The sequence below is a fragment of the Kryptolebias marmoratus genome, linkage group LG7 (genome assembly GCF_001649575.2).
Source record: "Kryptolebias marmoratus isolate JLee-2015 linkage group LG7, ASM164957v2, whole genome shotgun sequence".
Taxonomy (NCBI): domain Eukaryota; kingdom Metazoa; phylum Chordata; class Actinopteri; order Cyprinodontiformes; family Rivulidae; genus Kryptolebias; species Kryptolebias marmoratus.
Window position 1 is genome coordinate 13,735,278 of NC_051436.1, and position 12,950 is coordinate 13,748,227.

The following is a 12,950-nucleotide window of genomic DNA, read 5'->3' on the forward strand; positions in this document are numbered from 1 at the left end:
ACGTCTTTGTGTCTTTGACAGGAAATGCTTAGTCATTCGGTGACTCACAAACAGCCAGGAGGTTTGACTCGTTCCCACCCCCCTGCGTCCACAATGTGAGCGTCCAAAGACGGTCAGCAGAAAAACGTCTCGTGCCATAAACACTCGCAGCGGCGCTGCTCGAGCCAAACAGATGAGAAAATAAACACGGAACGGGAGTGAAAACAGAAACCTGAACGTCGAGTCGTAACAACAGCATTTTATTTGGCCTCATTCATTCGGTAATTAATGTACAGGTTATATACACGAGCAAACAAAGATTTACACGTCCTCCAGATTTGCCATCTTGCAGTAAAAGTTGGCAGTGCAGTCTTGGCCTTTCAGAAACAGTGTCACTGGGTTCCTTTTTTTTGTTTTCTTTTTCTTTTAAATCTTCTCACAAGCACGCTGAAAAACCTCAGCTGGACCAGAGCCGTGCATCGGCGCGTTTGTGCCGCACGAAAAGTCGGATCCGCTTCGGCCTCGTGTCGCTCGTCTGCTTTGTTCATCTGCGCCAATACTGAGGAGACAAAAAGGCCATGTGAGCAACTGGGGTTTAACTTTACAGGAAAGAAAAAGAAAGGTGCTGCATCTACATCCGGTTTATCAGAAACTGTTGACATTTTTTAAAATAAATCGGAACGTCCCTTCATGCGTCACCTGTCCCCAAGCTCGGTTCGTCTCTCTGTGGTATGTTTAGGTGCCCTTACCTGAGCAAATTTGTGTATCTGCTCGACCACGGCAGCAAACAAGGCACCCACACTCTCGTCGATCAGACTCTGCATGTAGTGAACGGCCTCCTCGTCAGACAGGTCCAATCTGAACTTATCCTGCACCTGATGGCACACAAACGTCCAGTTTCATTACGTGATATGTGCCTGGGAGGTGATCTGGTAGGACGTGTATTTTTATAAAGCTGGTTTTCAGTCCCTCAGTACTGCTTATAAAGCCTTAAAATTACAATCCATCAGGATATTACAACGGCTACTTAACTGTCAAATCATTCTCAGTGTGTTTGGATCAATGGGTGTACCACAAGGATTGATTTTGGGCCCACTGCCGTTTAGCTTGTCCGTACAGTAAATGGTGTGAGATGGTGCTAAAATCCTAACGTATGCAGATGACACTGTCTTTTATTCACACGGGGACGATGCAGAGCAGGTAGCTATTCAGCTGTCACATATTGTATTATGGACAATGTTTCACTTTCATTAAATCCTCACTGAAATGTCTCACTCTGAAAGCTGAAACCAGTGGGGAGGAAGTTTAAACACTTAGGTGTGATAGGTGGGATCAAAAGCTTGGATTCAATAAAAACATCTAAAAGATGATGAAGAGAATGAAATATTACTTACTACAGTTAATATTAGGTGCAATAAAAACTCACAACAGAAGCATTAAATATGTATTTGAAAACTATTACAGTATATTGTCTTTTTTGGTCTATTTTTTATTGCCTATGTACCGTTTGTCTCAAGTAAGTCAGACAACATTAGAACCAGTCAGTTCTCTTTAGAACAAAACCATAAAAAGTACTTTTTTTCACCAAAATAGTACCTAAAATGGGAGCTTTTTGGTTAAAAATATTTATACAACCTTGTTCCAAAGAGTTCAAAGAGAGAGTAAGGTTTTGGACCAAAAGATGAACTTTTTTTGTTCAGGGCCGTAAAGAAAAGGAACAGACTTCTTGATGGTTTGAAAACAGGACAGTTTTTATATTTTGCTGCTTTTAGGTCAAAAAACAAATCAGTGGCCAATGCTGTCAACATTGAAGGATAGATATCAGTTGGGTTTTTTGTAATATTCTACATGTCGGCCTTGTCCCCTGCAGTGAAAAGGAACAACAAACGTACCTTTTTAACGGTCTTGTCCGGCTCCAGAGCGATGTCAGGAATATTGGCGTCCACCATGAGAGAGAACAGATTCAGGATCAGGTTGGAGTACCTGAGGAGATGGTCAAAAAGAGATGGAGTTTTACGTACTGTGCTTTTGTGGAACGACGAGCTGAATTAAGGATTAGTGGGGTTTTTCTACATCTACCTCCTGAGGTGGAGGAAGGCGGTGTAGCACTGCTTCCTGAACTCCTGGTACTGCTCGCTCTGCATGCCTCCCATCCCCTCCACCATCTCTTTGCTCAGCTTCATGGGCGGAGGCAGCGGTTTGGGATCTCGCCCGAGAATGTAGCCAAAGTCGATGTGGAAGAGCTTCCCTGAACGCAGGCAGGGAGAGAGAAAACTTTCAGGCCGGACTCTCCGGGCGGGAGGTGACCTTCATAGATGGTTTTTTTTTTCCCTCACCGGTCTTTGTCAGCAGCAGGTTGTCCAGGTGTCTGTCTCCAACTCCCAGGATGTACGTGATGACGCAGTAACCAGCTGGAACGACAGGAACATTGATCAGAGCTCAGCTAGGTGGCGATCTGCGGGCAGAGCCAGTGTAGCGTCTCACCGCAGCTCTTAACGTAGGTGTCCATCACCTCCGAGCTGATGCCGTACGGCCCCTTCTCACTGGGCGCGTGCTTCCTGAAGAAGCTCTGTGAAGATCCACAGGACAGGTCAGAGGAGGTGCTCTGAGTCAAGCCGACAAGTCACGGCTTCATGATCCGCTCACCTGAATGTTGCCTTCAGTGGCCAAAACTTCAGCGACAGGGACCGACTGGACAAACTGCATAAAACCTGGAACAAACATGTAAATATATTCTTTTTATTTCAGTGAAGCTAGCTCATTGTATTTATTATATAGAATACATAGTTTCTTTTGTATGTGTTTTGTAATTAAAATGTGGTGTTTTAAAACATCAAAACATTCGGCTCAATCAAGGAGCGTGCGCCGTGACTTTTAGTATTTGGAACTTTTACGTTTTTTGAATTATTTAACTTTACAAACATTTCCCCCATAGAAAAACATGCAGATCGCTTTAAAAAAACATTGTTTTCTGGAATCTACTTGTTTTTTTGTCTTCTTATGCTCCTTTTTAGCATTCAGTAACCGTCTTGGTAATTTTAGCTTTCTAGAACTTTGCTAATTTTAGCTATGATCTGCTAATTGTAGCTTTTACCTACAGGTTTGCTGATTTTAGCTTCTGTTCTGCTCGCTTTCACTAACAATTCAGCAAAACACTCCATTCCTCAACAAATGTCATTCAGCACCAAGTTTCCAAATGTCATCTTAGCAGAAAAATGCAACATCTGGAGTTTTACTGGACTTTCTTCTAAACAGACGACAGGCTGAGGTGAGAACAGCTTACCGTGTTTGGTGCTGGTGGCCAGAACTTTATATGGAGTCAACTTCAAGTCCAAGTTCTCTTTCCTTAACAGCTTTACGACACAAACACAAAAACACAACAACTATTACAGATGGACTGAACTACTGTCAGATGGGATTTAAAGAAAAAGACATTTAGGTAGTTTAAGTAACGGAAACATGAACACTGAAGTATTAAAGGTGAATCATGACTTAATGAGCTGTAATTTGTGTGATCCTATTATAGTGAATATCATTTTGAGAGGTTTTAATCAACTGTACTGTCGACCAGATGCGTGGTATTTGTTCCAGCTGTCGTTCTAAGCATCTCAGTGGAAAGTACTGAACTGGAAATCCCTGCAGCATCATCACAGTCTTTGTTAATTTGCAGGTAAGTCTGGGTCGTGTCGCGTCATGCTGCTTCTGATGGATCCACAGCTAAAACGCATTCACACCTGGGACAGCCTGCTCGGGTGTGCGCCAACATTAGGCAGCCTTACTTTGTCCATGAGCGAGATGATCTGCAGGATGAGCTGGTCTTGCCTCAGGTCGTCTCCGTGCTTGAAGATGACCGGGTACATGGCTTCGTCCTCGGTTCTGAAGATCAGCTTGGCCGGCATCAGAGCACTCTGAGACGAACGCACACCAAGAGGAGAGACTTCCATGACACACGGCAGAACGGGACGCGGTCGCCCCTCGCGCGCCACATGGGTGGAAACCCACGTTAGGAACGACACGCTGAACACAGATACAAGCTGCTAAATGGGCTGAGGTTATCTGAGCACTTTGCAGAGGTGAGGGTTTGTTTAATTACTTGTAAAACAAGTTGGAAACGAGCTGAAGTGCAGGACGAGATGTGTGTTTCTGCAAGATAAGGAGACTTTGGCACAGAGCTAATGTGCGTTTAGTTTTACACTAAACTGTCTGGCCCCATCTGCTGCACTACAGCTACTACTTTACTGCCTGAATAGAAATAAGTCCTCCATATGAAGACAGCATGTTTTTACTTTGTTTTAATAAACTAAACAACTACAGCTCGCCACATTCTGAACTTGTGTCCCCGTTCATGGAATAATGACATCTCAGCAGGTTTTACACTGAGCAGCACAACATGTTGAGCTGGATTTCATCAGAACACTTCCTGTTTGGTTTAATGTGCTCGTCTCACTCGCAGCCTGACAAGTTCTTCTGCTTCCTGGTGGTCAGCGATCCGCCCCTCCCCACGCTCTCAGACAGACTAATGAAGCTGCATCATTTTCAGCGGAACCTTCTGGGCAGAAGAGGTTTCTGTACCTTAAAAAGTGTTGCCGTCTCCGGGAAGATCCCTCTGATCCTGATCTGGGGCTCCAGAGGGAGAGGGATCGGCTCAATGTCGGAGAGGTTGACCTTCTCGTTGTCAGCCAGCAGATACTGCAGCCTCTCCGTCTGCAGACACACACACACCGTTCAGCAGGATTAACTTATTATGCATTTACATATTAACAAATAAAAAAAATCTTGCTGCAGAATAATAAAAAATAAAAGTATCACATTTTGAAAAAAGCAAAAATACATCATAAATCATTTAATCACAATTTCTGACTCCGAACACCAAAACGGTCTGTATAGTTTTACACTTTGCACACTTCAGTTTCAGGATTTTGCTAATTAAGAGGTTTTCTGCACGTTTGCGTCCAGCTGGTACCTTCTTCTTGCGGTTTCCACTCTCCCTCTGGACAGCCTTCATGAGCTGCACGAGTTTGTCTACGAAGGTCTGCTGAGCAGCCAGGAGCGAGCGCATCACCCTCACACTCCTGTCATGCTGAAAACAAGACGATGAAGAAGAAGAATCTGAACTCAAGGTTTCCATTTAGCTACACAGCAACTTAAAATGTACGTCAGACGTAGATTATATTGTCAAAAGGCGAACAGCCTGGAATTTAAATGAACTTCATATTATTGAAGTTAAACCGGGAACAAGCCGTTTCAAATATTTCTACAAAATATAGGACTGAAATGTGTTGCATGCATATGTTTTCACCCCCTTTGCTTCGAAGCCCAAATGATTACCTTTAAAAGCCACATATTTAGTTAAATATGATCCACCTATGAGCAGTTTAAGTGTCACATGATCTCATCCGCCTGTTCTGACAGCCTCCAGAATCAACACCTCTAATTAGTGAGGGCTTCCACCAAGCAAGTGACAGCATGAAGACCAAGGCACTCTCCACACAGGTCCAAGACAAAGTTGTGGAGGTGTACAGATCAGGGTTGGGTTATAGAAAAAAAAATAAATAAAAGAAATAACCCAAACCCTGAACAACCACTGGAGCTCCAATAAAAAGATGATGCCATCACAGCAAAACCTACCAAGAGAGGGTCGTCCACCAAAACTCACCGACCGGCTAAGGAGGGCTTTATTCAGAGAAACATCCAGGAGGCCAAAGATAACAGTGATGGAGCTGAGAGACGGGAGGATCTGTCTAAAGGACCACTATAAGCTGCACAGAGCTGGGCTTTATGGAAGAGGTCATTGCTTTAGGGGAAAAAAAAAAAGAATTTCTTTCCAAACATGTGGATGGAGGCGCTGTGGTCAGATGAGACCAAACTCCAACATCTTGCCCATCTGGGACACCATGTCTGAAACAAACCCGCCACCTCTAATCACGCTGAGAAAAACATAACCTCAATGAAGCACGGGGGTGGCAGCATCATGCTGTGTGGACGTTTTTCAGCCGCAGGGACTGAGGAACTGGTCAGAGTCAAAATAAACGATTGACGCAAAATAGAGAAATTCTTGAGGAAAGCCTGAGTTTTCCAGAGATGCTAGAAAGTACTACAAAGTACTGACTTTGGGGGGTGAATACATTTTGTAGGTTGAATACTTTTGCAACCCACTGTATTCCAGGCTCTTTAAAGTGATTTAGATATGGTGTAGATATAAAACAACAGCAGAACGCAACATTTAACTGGGATAAAATTTGAAAAATGATAGAAATTGTAGATTGTGACAGAGTGCTGATTGACATCAGCAGAAGGAGGCAATGCAGACATTTGTTTACATACTTGCTGATTTTGTTTGTATCTTATGAACAACTTATGTCTTATATAACAACTTGTTTAAAGTTGTCACCTTTAGTAACGCCTGGCTGAACCTCCTCATGACGTTCAGGTACATCTCGTTTGTCTTAGGATCTCTCTGCTGCGTGTCCTGATCCTCACACTCCACAATAACGTACCTGAGGGTAAAAATCAATTTAAAAAATCAGATTTTACACTTGTTGTGCTGTGATGAACTGCGCCATCGAAGAAACACTAAACTGTGCTCACCAGTACAAATAGTTGGCAAGTGTGGAGTTCTTGCAAGCGCGCGAGATGAGGAAGGTGCACAAGTCTTGCTAAAAAAAAAAAGATAAAAAAAAACAAAAAGGCGCAGTTTTATGCTTTTTGTTGCAATGGGATTTCTCCCATGGTTCGGTTTCGGAGACGGTTTCTCACCTCTAGATTCTCACTGTCGACTCCTTCTTTGCCTTTCTGCTGTGGGCCGGAGAATGAGCCAGATGTGCCAGAAAGACACTGCGAGCTGATGGAATAAAACAGAAAACAAACAAACAAAAAAATGAGCAAAATTCAAAGAATTCAAAGCAAAAATCAAATTTAAACGAAGCAATAAAGATAGAGTTCTTGAAACCCTTTTTATAAAATTGTATTTAAGCTATAATCGGGGTTTTTTTTTTGTTCAACATGAAGGTCAGTGTGGTAGCAGAGTCAGCCAGCAGCCTGAGATTCTTGCCTCGGCTGTGGAGCTGCCAGTAAAATCATAACAACCAATGAGTTCAATACGCTTTCTGAAACACAAATAATCCAGTCCTGCCCCAGCAGGCAAACATGTTGGAGGGTAAATTTAGATCCTGGATGTAGAAACACTACTTTCTGACAAGCTAAAAATATTTCTCTCTGAGGTCCAGAAGCGAACCCCCCACCTCGTGTTTTTCAGGGGCTGGTGCTTTGAAGCCAGAGAAGCTTTTTTTTCTAATGTTGCTCTGACCTGTCCAGCGTGGAGTCATCTGAAAGTCCCTGGCTCTCCCGCTTGCTGCCTGGCTCCAAGCCCCCCTGAATGTCACTGAAATTCTCGTACTTGAGCGCCTGCACCAGCTGGAGAAGGTACATCAGCAGGTCCTGAAGACAGGAAATGGGGAGAATTGCGACAACGGTGCGACAAAAATTTGTTTCTGAAGAAAGCTGGGATTATCTCGTCCAACGCACAAACGTAACGGAGTTAAAGGCACAAACTGGATGGACAAAAACATAATGAACAGCAGAATTATAACTGAGAATCCATTTCTAGAAGCTGTAGCAGAAAAGTGACCAATCATCAGCCGCCCTCTCGTGTATCCTGACCCCCATCTGATTTACCTCATCGTCAGCCTGCTGCAGGCGCGCCACGGCGTAGCGCCTCACGGTCGGGTTGGTGAAGTGGGACGACAGCAGCTCCAGGGAGTCCTCCACATCCATGGGCCTCCACTTCCCCAGCAGCTCCAGAGCTTGTTTGGCCTCCTGAGGCAGATCCCAGTTCACGCATTTGAGGAACTTTGTCAGCGCCTGGAGTTGGAACAGGAGGAGGCAGTGAGCACGGGCAAAAATTCTCCAAAACAGCAACCACAAAAAAGAGCGAAAACTGTAAAGGACCAGAAGGGATTAAGAACCGTACAGGACTACAAGGAGGGTATAAGCTGTAAGAAAAAGAGACCAAAAGAGATCAAAATGAGGGGGGGGGGCATGACTGTAAGAGAACACGAGTCGATAAAAGCTGCATGGAACCGCAAGATGGTAAAAACTGTAAGAAAACCCAAGGGGGTAATGACTTTAAGGGTCCAGGATCAGGGATTGGCTGTGAGGAAACCACAGACGGGCAGGAACTGTATTGAACCACAGGAGAACAATGACTGTAAGGGACTGCAAGAGGGTAGAACCTGTATGGACCATAAGGGGTAATGGCTGTAAGGGTACCAGAGGGGACCGACTGTAAGAGATCGCAATGGGGGAAAATGACTGTATGGGATTAAAAAAAAAAAAAAAGTACCACCTTTTCCTGTGTGGTGAGGTAGTATCTGAACTTCCACACCAGGTCCTGTTCTTCAGAGCTCAACTGCTTGGTTGGAGGGTAGCTCACAATGATCTGTTGGCGACACACACACACACAGACTCACTTGCTGCCGGATTGGACTCACTAAAACCCACCGAACGGCGAGCTCCTTACGTTGAGCTGGTCTCGCGTGGCGGCGTTAGGCTTCAGGTCGTGATCTGACGGGCCGCTGCGAAGGCTACGAGCCAGTTTATGGTGTTTGCTCTCCACCAGGTTCTCCTGCGAGGACAAATGACACACACGCACACAGTGATGGGTACATTAAATAGCCATCTGGAGCTTTAGACCTCCTTTAGGGTTTATGAACAAGATCAAAACTTTTGTGTGTCCTCGCACCATCCCCATTTGTGGATCAGGGACTTTGACAATGTCAGAGCTGGTGGGAACGGGCGAGGCTTCATCACCATCCTGAAAGGAGACAAAGGACCTATCAGCTGAGTCATGCTTTGTTATTGATGCACAAACCTGGTTACATACTAACAATACGAAAATACCTTCTCGTAGTAGACGATGCTGTACTCCTTGTCGTTTGTTTTGACACGAGGAAACTCCACCATGAGGTACATGAAGTTAGAGCTGCGCTTCTCAATCTGCAGACACACACATCTTTCTTTACATTTACTTCTGAGATGACAAAACACCACCGTCTCCACGGCCTCGTACAGACTTTGAATGTGTTCGTTCGTGTTTTGTGAAAGAGTCAGGCTGAAGCAACTCACCTCGTTGATCATCTCGATCTCTCTGAAGGTCAGCCGGTCCAGCCAGTCCACCTTCACCATGTGGCCCTGCCGATGAGCCTTTGTCAGCTGGATGGAGACGGCGGCAGGGAGGGTGAATAAGGAGAGGCTTACAAAAGTAGCAAACGTACACACCGGAGCGTCACTGGAGGGCAAACCGTTCGGCCAATCATGCACAAACTCCATGCCTCTCTGCTCAAACACTCAGCGGCCGATCCGCGTTGTCAGCGGGTGAGAGCAGGTGTTAGGAAGGTAAGCACACAACGGTTCAAGGCCACAGCTCTGCTGGTTTGAATTTGAACTCACATGGGGCATAATTAGGCACTCGAGATGTTCATTTAGAAAAACAAAAACAAAAACAAACAAAAAGGGGGAATCTGTGAGCTTTAGCGAGCTAATAAATAAAGATGAACGCGCCAATTTCATTTAATGTCATTATTCCAAAAATCTGTAAATCAGTTAATAACCATATATTTTTGTTGCATACAAGATCAAGTCCATGCACACACACACACACACTAAAACACACAAACGTATGGCAACAGCCGAAACCTTTAAATCACGTGTGTGGCGCTCTCAGGAGCACAGCCGTACATCTGGACATACAAGTGTTCACACCACAACCAGAGTCAAAATGCATTCATGAATGTACTGAAAAGGTTTAACCTCTTTATATTAGGTTTCCCCACACAGAACAAAGCAGACCCAACAGAAACAATGCCCCTGCCACGGTCTGACTTGTCCTAAAGTGGTGTAACAATGTATGTTAGCAGAAAGGTTTCTATCCAAATACATTTTGACCACAGTTTTCATACACACACATCCCACACTGCTCCTCCACGTGTACTCACATCACTGAGTACCTCCAGGTCAGGGCCCTGGAACAGACGATGGTTTAGACACGGCTACGCATTTCGAGGGGTTTCTTGTTCACCTTCAATGCTGCTTTGCTACCTTCCCTCTTTTTAAACCACACAGACACTCACTGTCACGCACACTAGGCCTCTCTTACACTTCCTCCTCCTGGTCACGCTCGTACCTTTGCAAGTCGGCCCATCTGGTCTTCCGCCAGGCTGCTGCTGGTGCGCCCCGGCGTGGTGGTGGGCTCCCCTCCGTCGCCCTCCACACCGGGCCAAACTTTCAGGTCGTGCATCCCTTGCCGGAACATACTGTAACAAGAAAACTTATCCTGTTAGCACAATGCTAGCGCTCAGAAGCGACGATTCTGACGGTTTTGGAGTGTCCGTGGAAAGGTTACGAACAGTTAATATCTTACCTGTCGCAGCCGGTCTGAGTGAGGCCGAGATCAGCCGCTGCCATCTTTCATAACAGTTTGTGCAAAAGCTATTTTATAAACCTTAGACTTGCAAATAACATGCAATTCCATGTAAACGGCCATGTTTAAATGTTTATAAAGAAACGTTTACGTGAACTGTTATGAAATATTTCCAATTGTTTCCAGCTGTTTTAAGACGGCAGCAATCCACTTTGGTCTTGGCCTCGCTCGAACTAGCCGTTAGCACCTCAATCTGATCAGAATTAAATTTTATTTCTCCAAACTGAGGCTGTGTAAAGAGCTGCCTACAACAGGTAAGGTATTAGCTGTTCAAAATCTTTCTACCAAACCTCACTTTAAAAAAAAAAACCTGAACTATCGCTTTTAAGTTTATCAGTAGCAAACCATATGTGACAGCGCTGGAGAAAACGCACCCATATTTGCCGAACAGGGTGACAGTGGTTCCCCCGACGGGGACGGCTCTGCCGGGCCCATAGATGTCCCACACGGTGAGAGCAACCTGAGCATTCTGGGGGAGGTCTGGGTATTTGACGGGCAGCCGCAGCCACTCGTTCCAGCTTCAAAGGAACAAACCAGGGTGTAACTAAAACCTTAAAAGATTTGCTGTATCTATTCAAACGTCACATATATAAATACAACAACACCAGAACAAACAGAAGAGGTGAAAACAGAATACTTCAGCCTGATCTTACTTCCAGCGCGTGCTGAACGCTTTGTACGACGTGCGGACGGGCAGAGCGAGCGGCTTCCCCTCGGCGAACACCTGGCAGGTGACGTAGAGGTCCGAGCAGTTCTCCTGGTACAGGCCTGAGAACCGCAGCATGGGGTCCTCCAGCAGAGCTTTGTAGCTCTTCTGCTCTCGCTTCCCTTCCAGGCTGCCTCTGACGAGGAGAGAGGAAATCAAAACTTTGGAAGTTGGCGCTCCGAGACCTGCAGAATGAAATCTGCCATTCGACAATCAATGACAGGAGTTCTCCTCTGTTTGGATTTGGGGCGGGTTTGTTGATTTTTTTTTTTCCTTTTCTTGCTTGGTTTCCTGACAAGGAAGGAAAACCATCAATCTGCACAGATTCTTAATTTTCCTTGCCTACTGGTGGTGGTCAGAGGGCTCGGTGGCGCCGGTGTGATGACAGCCTCACTTCTGTCAGCCCGCCTCAGGACAGCTGTGGCTACAATGTAGCTTACCACCATCAGTGTGTGAATAAATGGATGAATAGGTGAATGACTGAATGTAGTGTGAAGCGCTTTGGGGTCCTTGGACTAGATAAAGCTCTACACAAGTGCAAGCCATTTACCATTTACCATTTAATTTGCTCCACATCAGTGTGCGTGCTAGTCTTTTCAGAAATGCCAAAATCCAATCAGAGAGTTGAACACAAGTATGTCAATAAAGACTGCTTATATAAAAATGGTTTAAATCTTATTAAAGCAGGACCTTAACAACACCGCAACACTTATGTAATTAGACATCTACAATGAATAGACTCTAATAGCTGTAAACATGAATAAAGAATACATTGTGTGATTTTTTTTTCTTAATTACTCAGTAGGTACATGCTCTATAAGCAAACTAGCTCAACATAAGCACTTTTTGTGTTACAAATTGCTTAATTTATGACTTTGTGCCACCATAAATAGGTCAACAAAGTACCAGAAGAATCAGCACACTGCAGTTTATTGTTAGGAGAACAGATAAGCTAACAATAAAACCAAAGTAAAGCGTTGTTTCTTCTGCTAAAACAAGACAGAAAAAATGGGCTATTAACGAGTTTAAAACACTAATATGACACTGCGGTCCCCTAACGTCGCACAGACAAACACACGGACCGTAAACACACCAGCAGCATCCTGTCAAGTGACAGGACAAAAAGTAGTTCCGCCGCCTCACCGAGGAGGGAAAAAAACGTCTCTAAGCGCTGAACTTACATCTTAAGTTGAACATTAATATCCAAGTCACAGCTGTAGACATAGTTAAACTTGTCAGTGTCCATCTTCCGACGGGAAAACACTCAGTTCTGCCCCTCAAACCAGTCGACTTCAACATGAAATCCCGGGGACGGTGGTGTGAGACTTCGCGACGAGGCCTCGGGTGAGCGCAGAGAGACTCCGCGGAGCTGATTTTAAACCCCCGCCGGACGACAGAATTCGGCCCTCCGTCAGCCCCGCGAGCAGGGCCGCTAAGCTAGCGACGTGCTTTAATTCACGGTAAATACACGGAGAAAACGGCAGTCCCGCCGGGCATGATGATTTCAGCTTTTTAGTAGCTACACAGCCGCAAACAGAAATGTACGGCCAGGCCGGAGCAGTCGACTATCGATGACGTCGGGCGGAGACGACCGAGAGGACAATCGGGGGATCGCGCATGGATTCATCGAGTCTGATGTGGAAGCGTTAGGAACAATGACTTATATGGATAGACATGACACGCCGCTTTAAAGGCTCGGGCCGAGATGCGGCGAAAGCGGCGCCATCTTGCTACAGTATACTTAGAGGCGCAGGGCTATATAAACAATGCTGAGGACTAACGAAATAA

At 45.1% G+C, this 12,950-nt stretch overlaps 1 protein-coding gene across 2 annotated transcripts; it reads right to left on the bottom strand.

Moving 5' to 3' along the window:
* Positions 1 to 218: 218 nt before the first annotated feature.
* Positions 219 to 12,739, bottom strand: pik3c3 (phosphatidylinositol 3-kinase, catalytic subunit type 3). Of its 2 annotated transcripts, XM_017433206.3 has the most exons (26): positions 12,344 to 12,739; positions 11,110 to 11,298; positions 10,831 to 10,974; positions 10,160 to 10,289; positions 9,972 to 9,998; positions 9,103 to 9,189; positions 8,878 to 8,973; positions 8,720 to 8,791; positions 8,498 to 8,602; positions 8,324 to 8,416; positions 7,654 to 7,839; positions 7,286 to 7,416; positions 6,736 to 6,820; positions 6,568 to 6,635; positions 6,371 to 6,476; positions 4,943 to 5,059; positions 4,552 to 4,683; positions 3,759 to 3,887; positions 3,263 to 3,332; positions 2,626 to 2,690; positions 2,464 to 2,548; positions 2,316 to 2,390; positions 2,059 to 2,227; positions 1,872 to 1,962; positions 729 to 854; positions 219 to 538 (listed from the first exon to the last, which is right to left on the bottom strand). In XM_017433206.3, exons 1-26 carry the CDS (start codon positions 12,406 to 12,408, stop codon positions 524 to 526), a joined length of 2,658 nt encoding a protein of 885 aa, XP_017288695.1. In that variant the 5' UTR covers positions 12,409 to 12,739; the 3' UTR covers positions 219 to 523. The 2 variants fall into 2 exon arrangements, with proteins under 2 accessions (XP_017288695.1, XP_017288697.1); XM_017433208.3 differs by lacking the exon at positions 9,972 to 9,998.
* Between the last annotated feature and the right edge of the window lie 211 nt (positions 12,740 to 12,950).

What these genes read in the sequence shown, in the direction of transcription:
- pik3c3 (XM_017433206.3), bottom strand. Translation starts at nt 12,408, where the DNA reads ATGGACACTGACAAGTTTAACTATGTCTACAGCTGTGACTTGGATATT. An exon ending in CCACGCGAGACCAGCTCAAC is followed by an intron (nt 8,417 to 8,497) that starts GTAAGGAGCTCG and finishes TGTCGCCAACAG; the next exon opens with ATCATTGTGAGCTACCCTCC. An exon ending in GTGGAAACCGCAAGAAGAAG is followed by an intron (nt 4,684 to 4,942) that starts GTACCAGCTGGA and finishes GTGTGTCTGCAG; the next exon opens with ACGGAGAGGCTGCAGTATCT.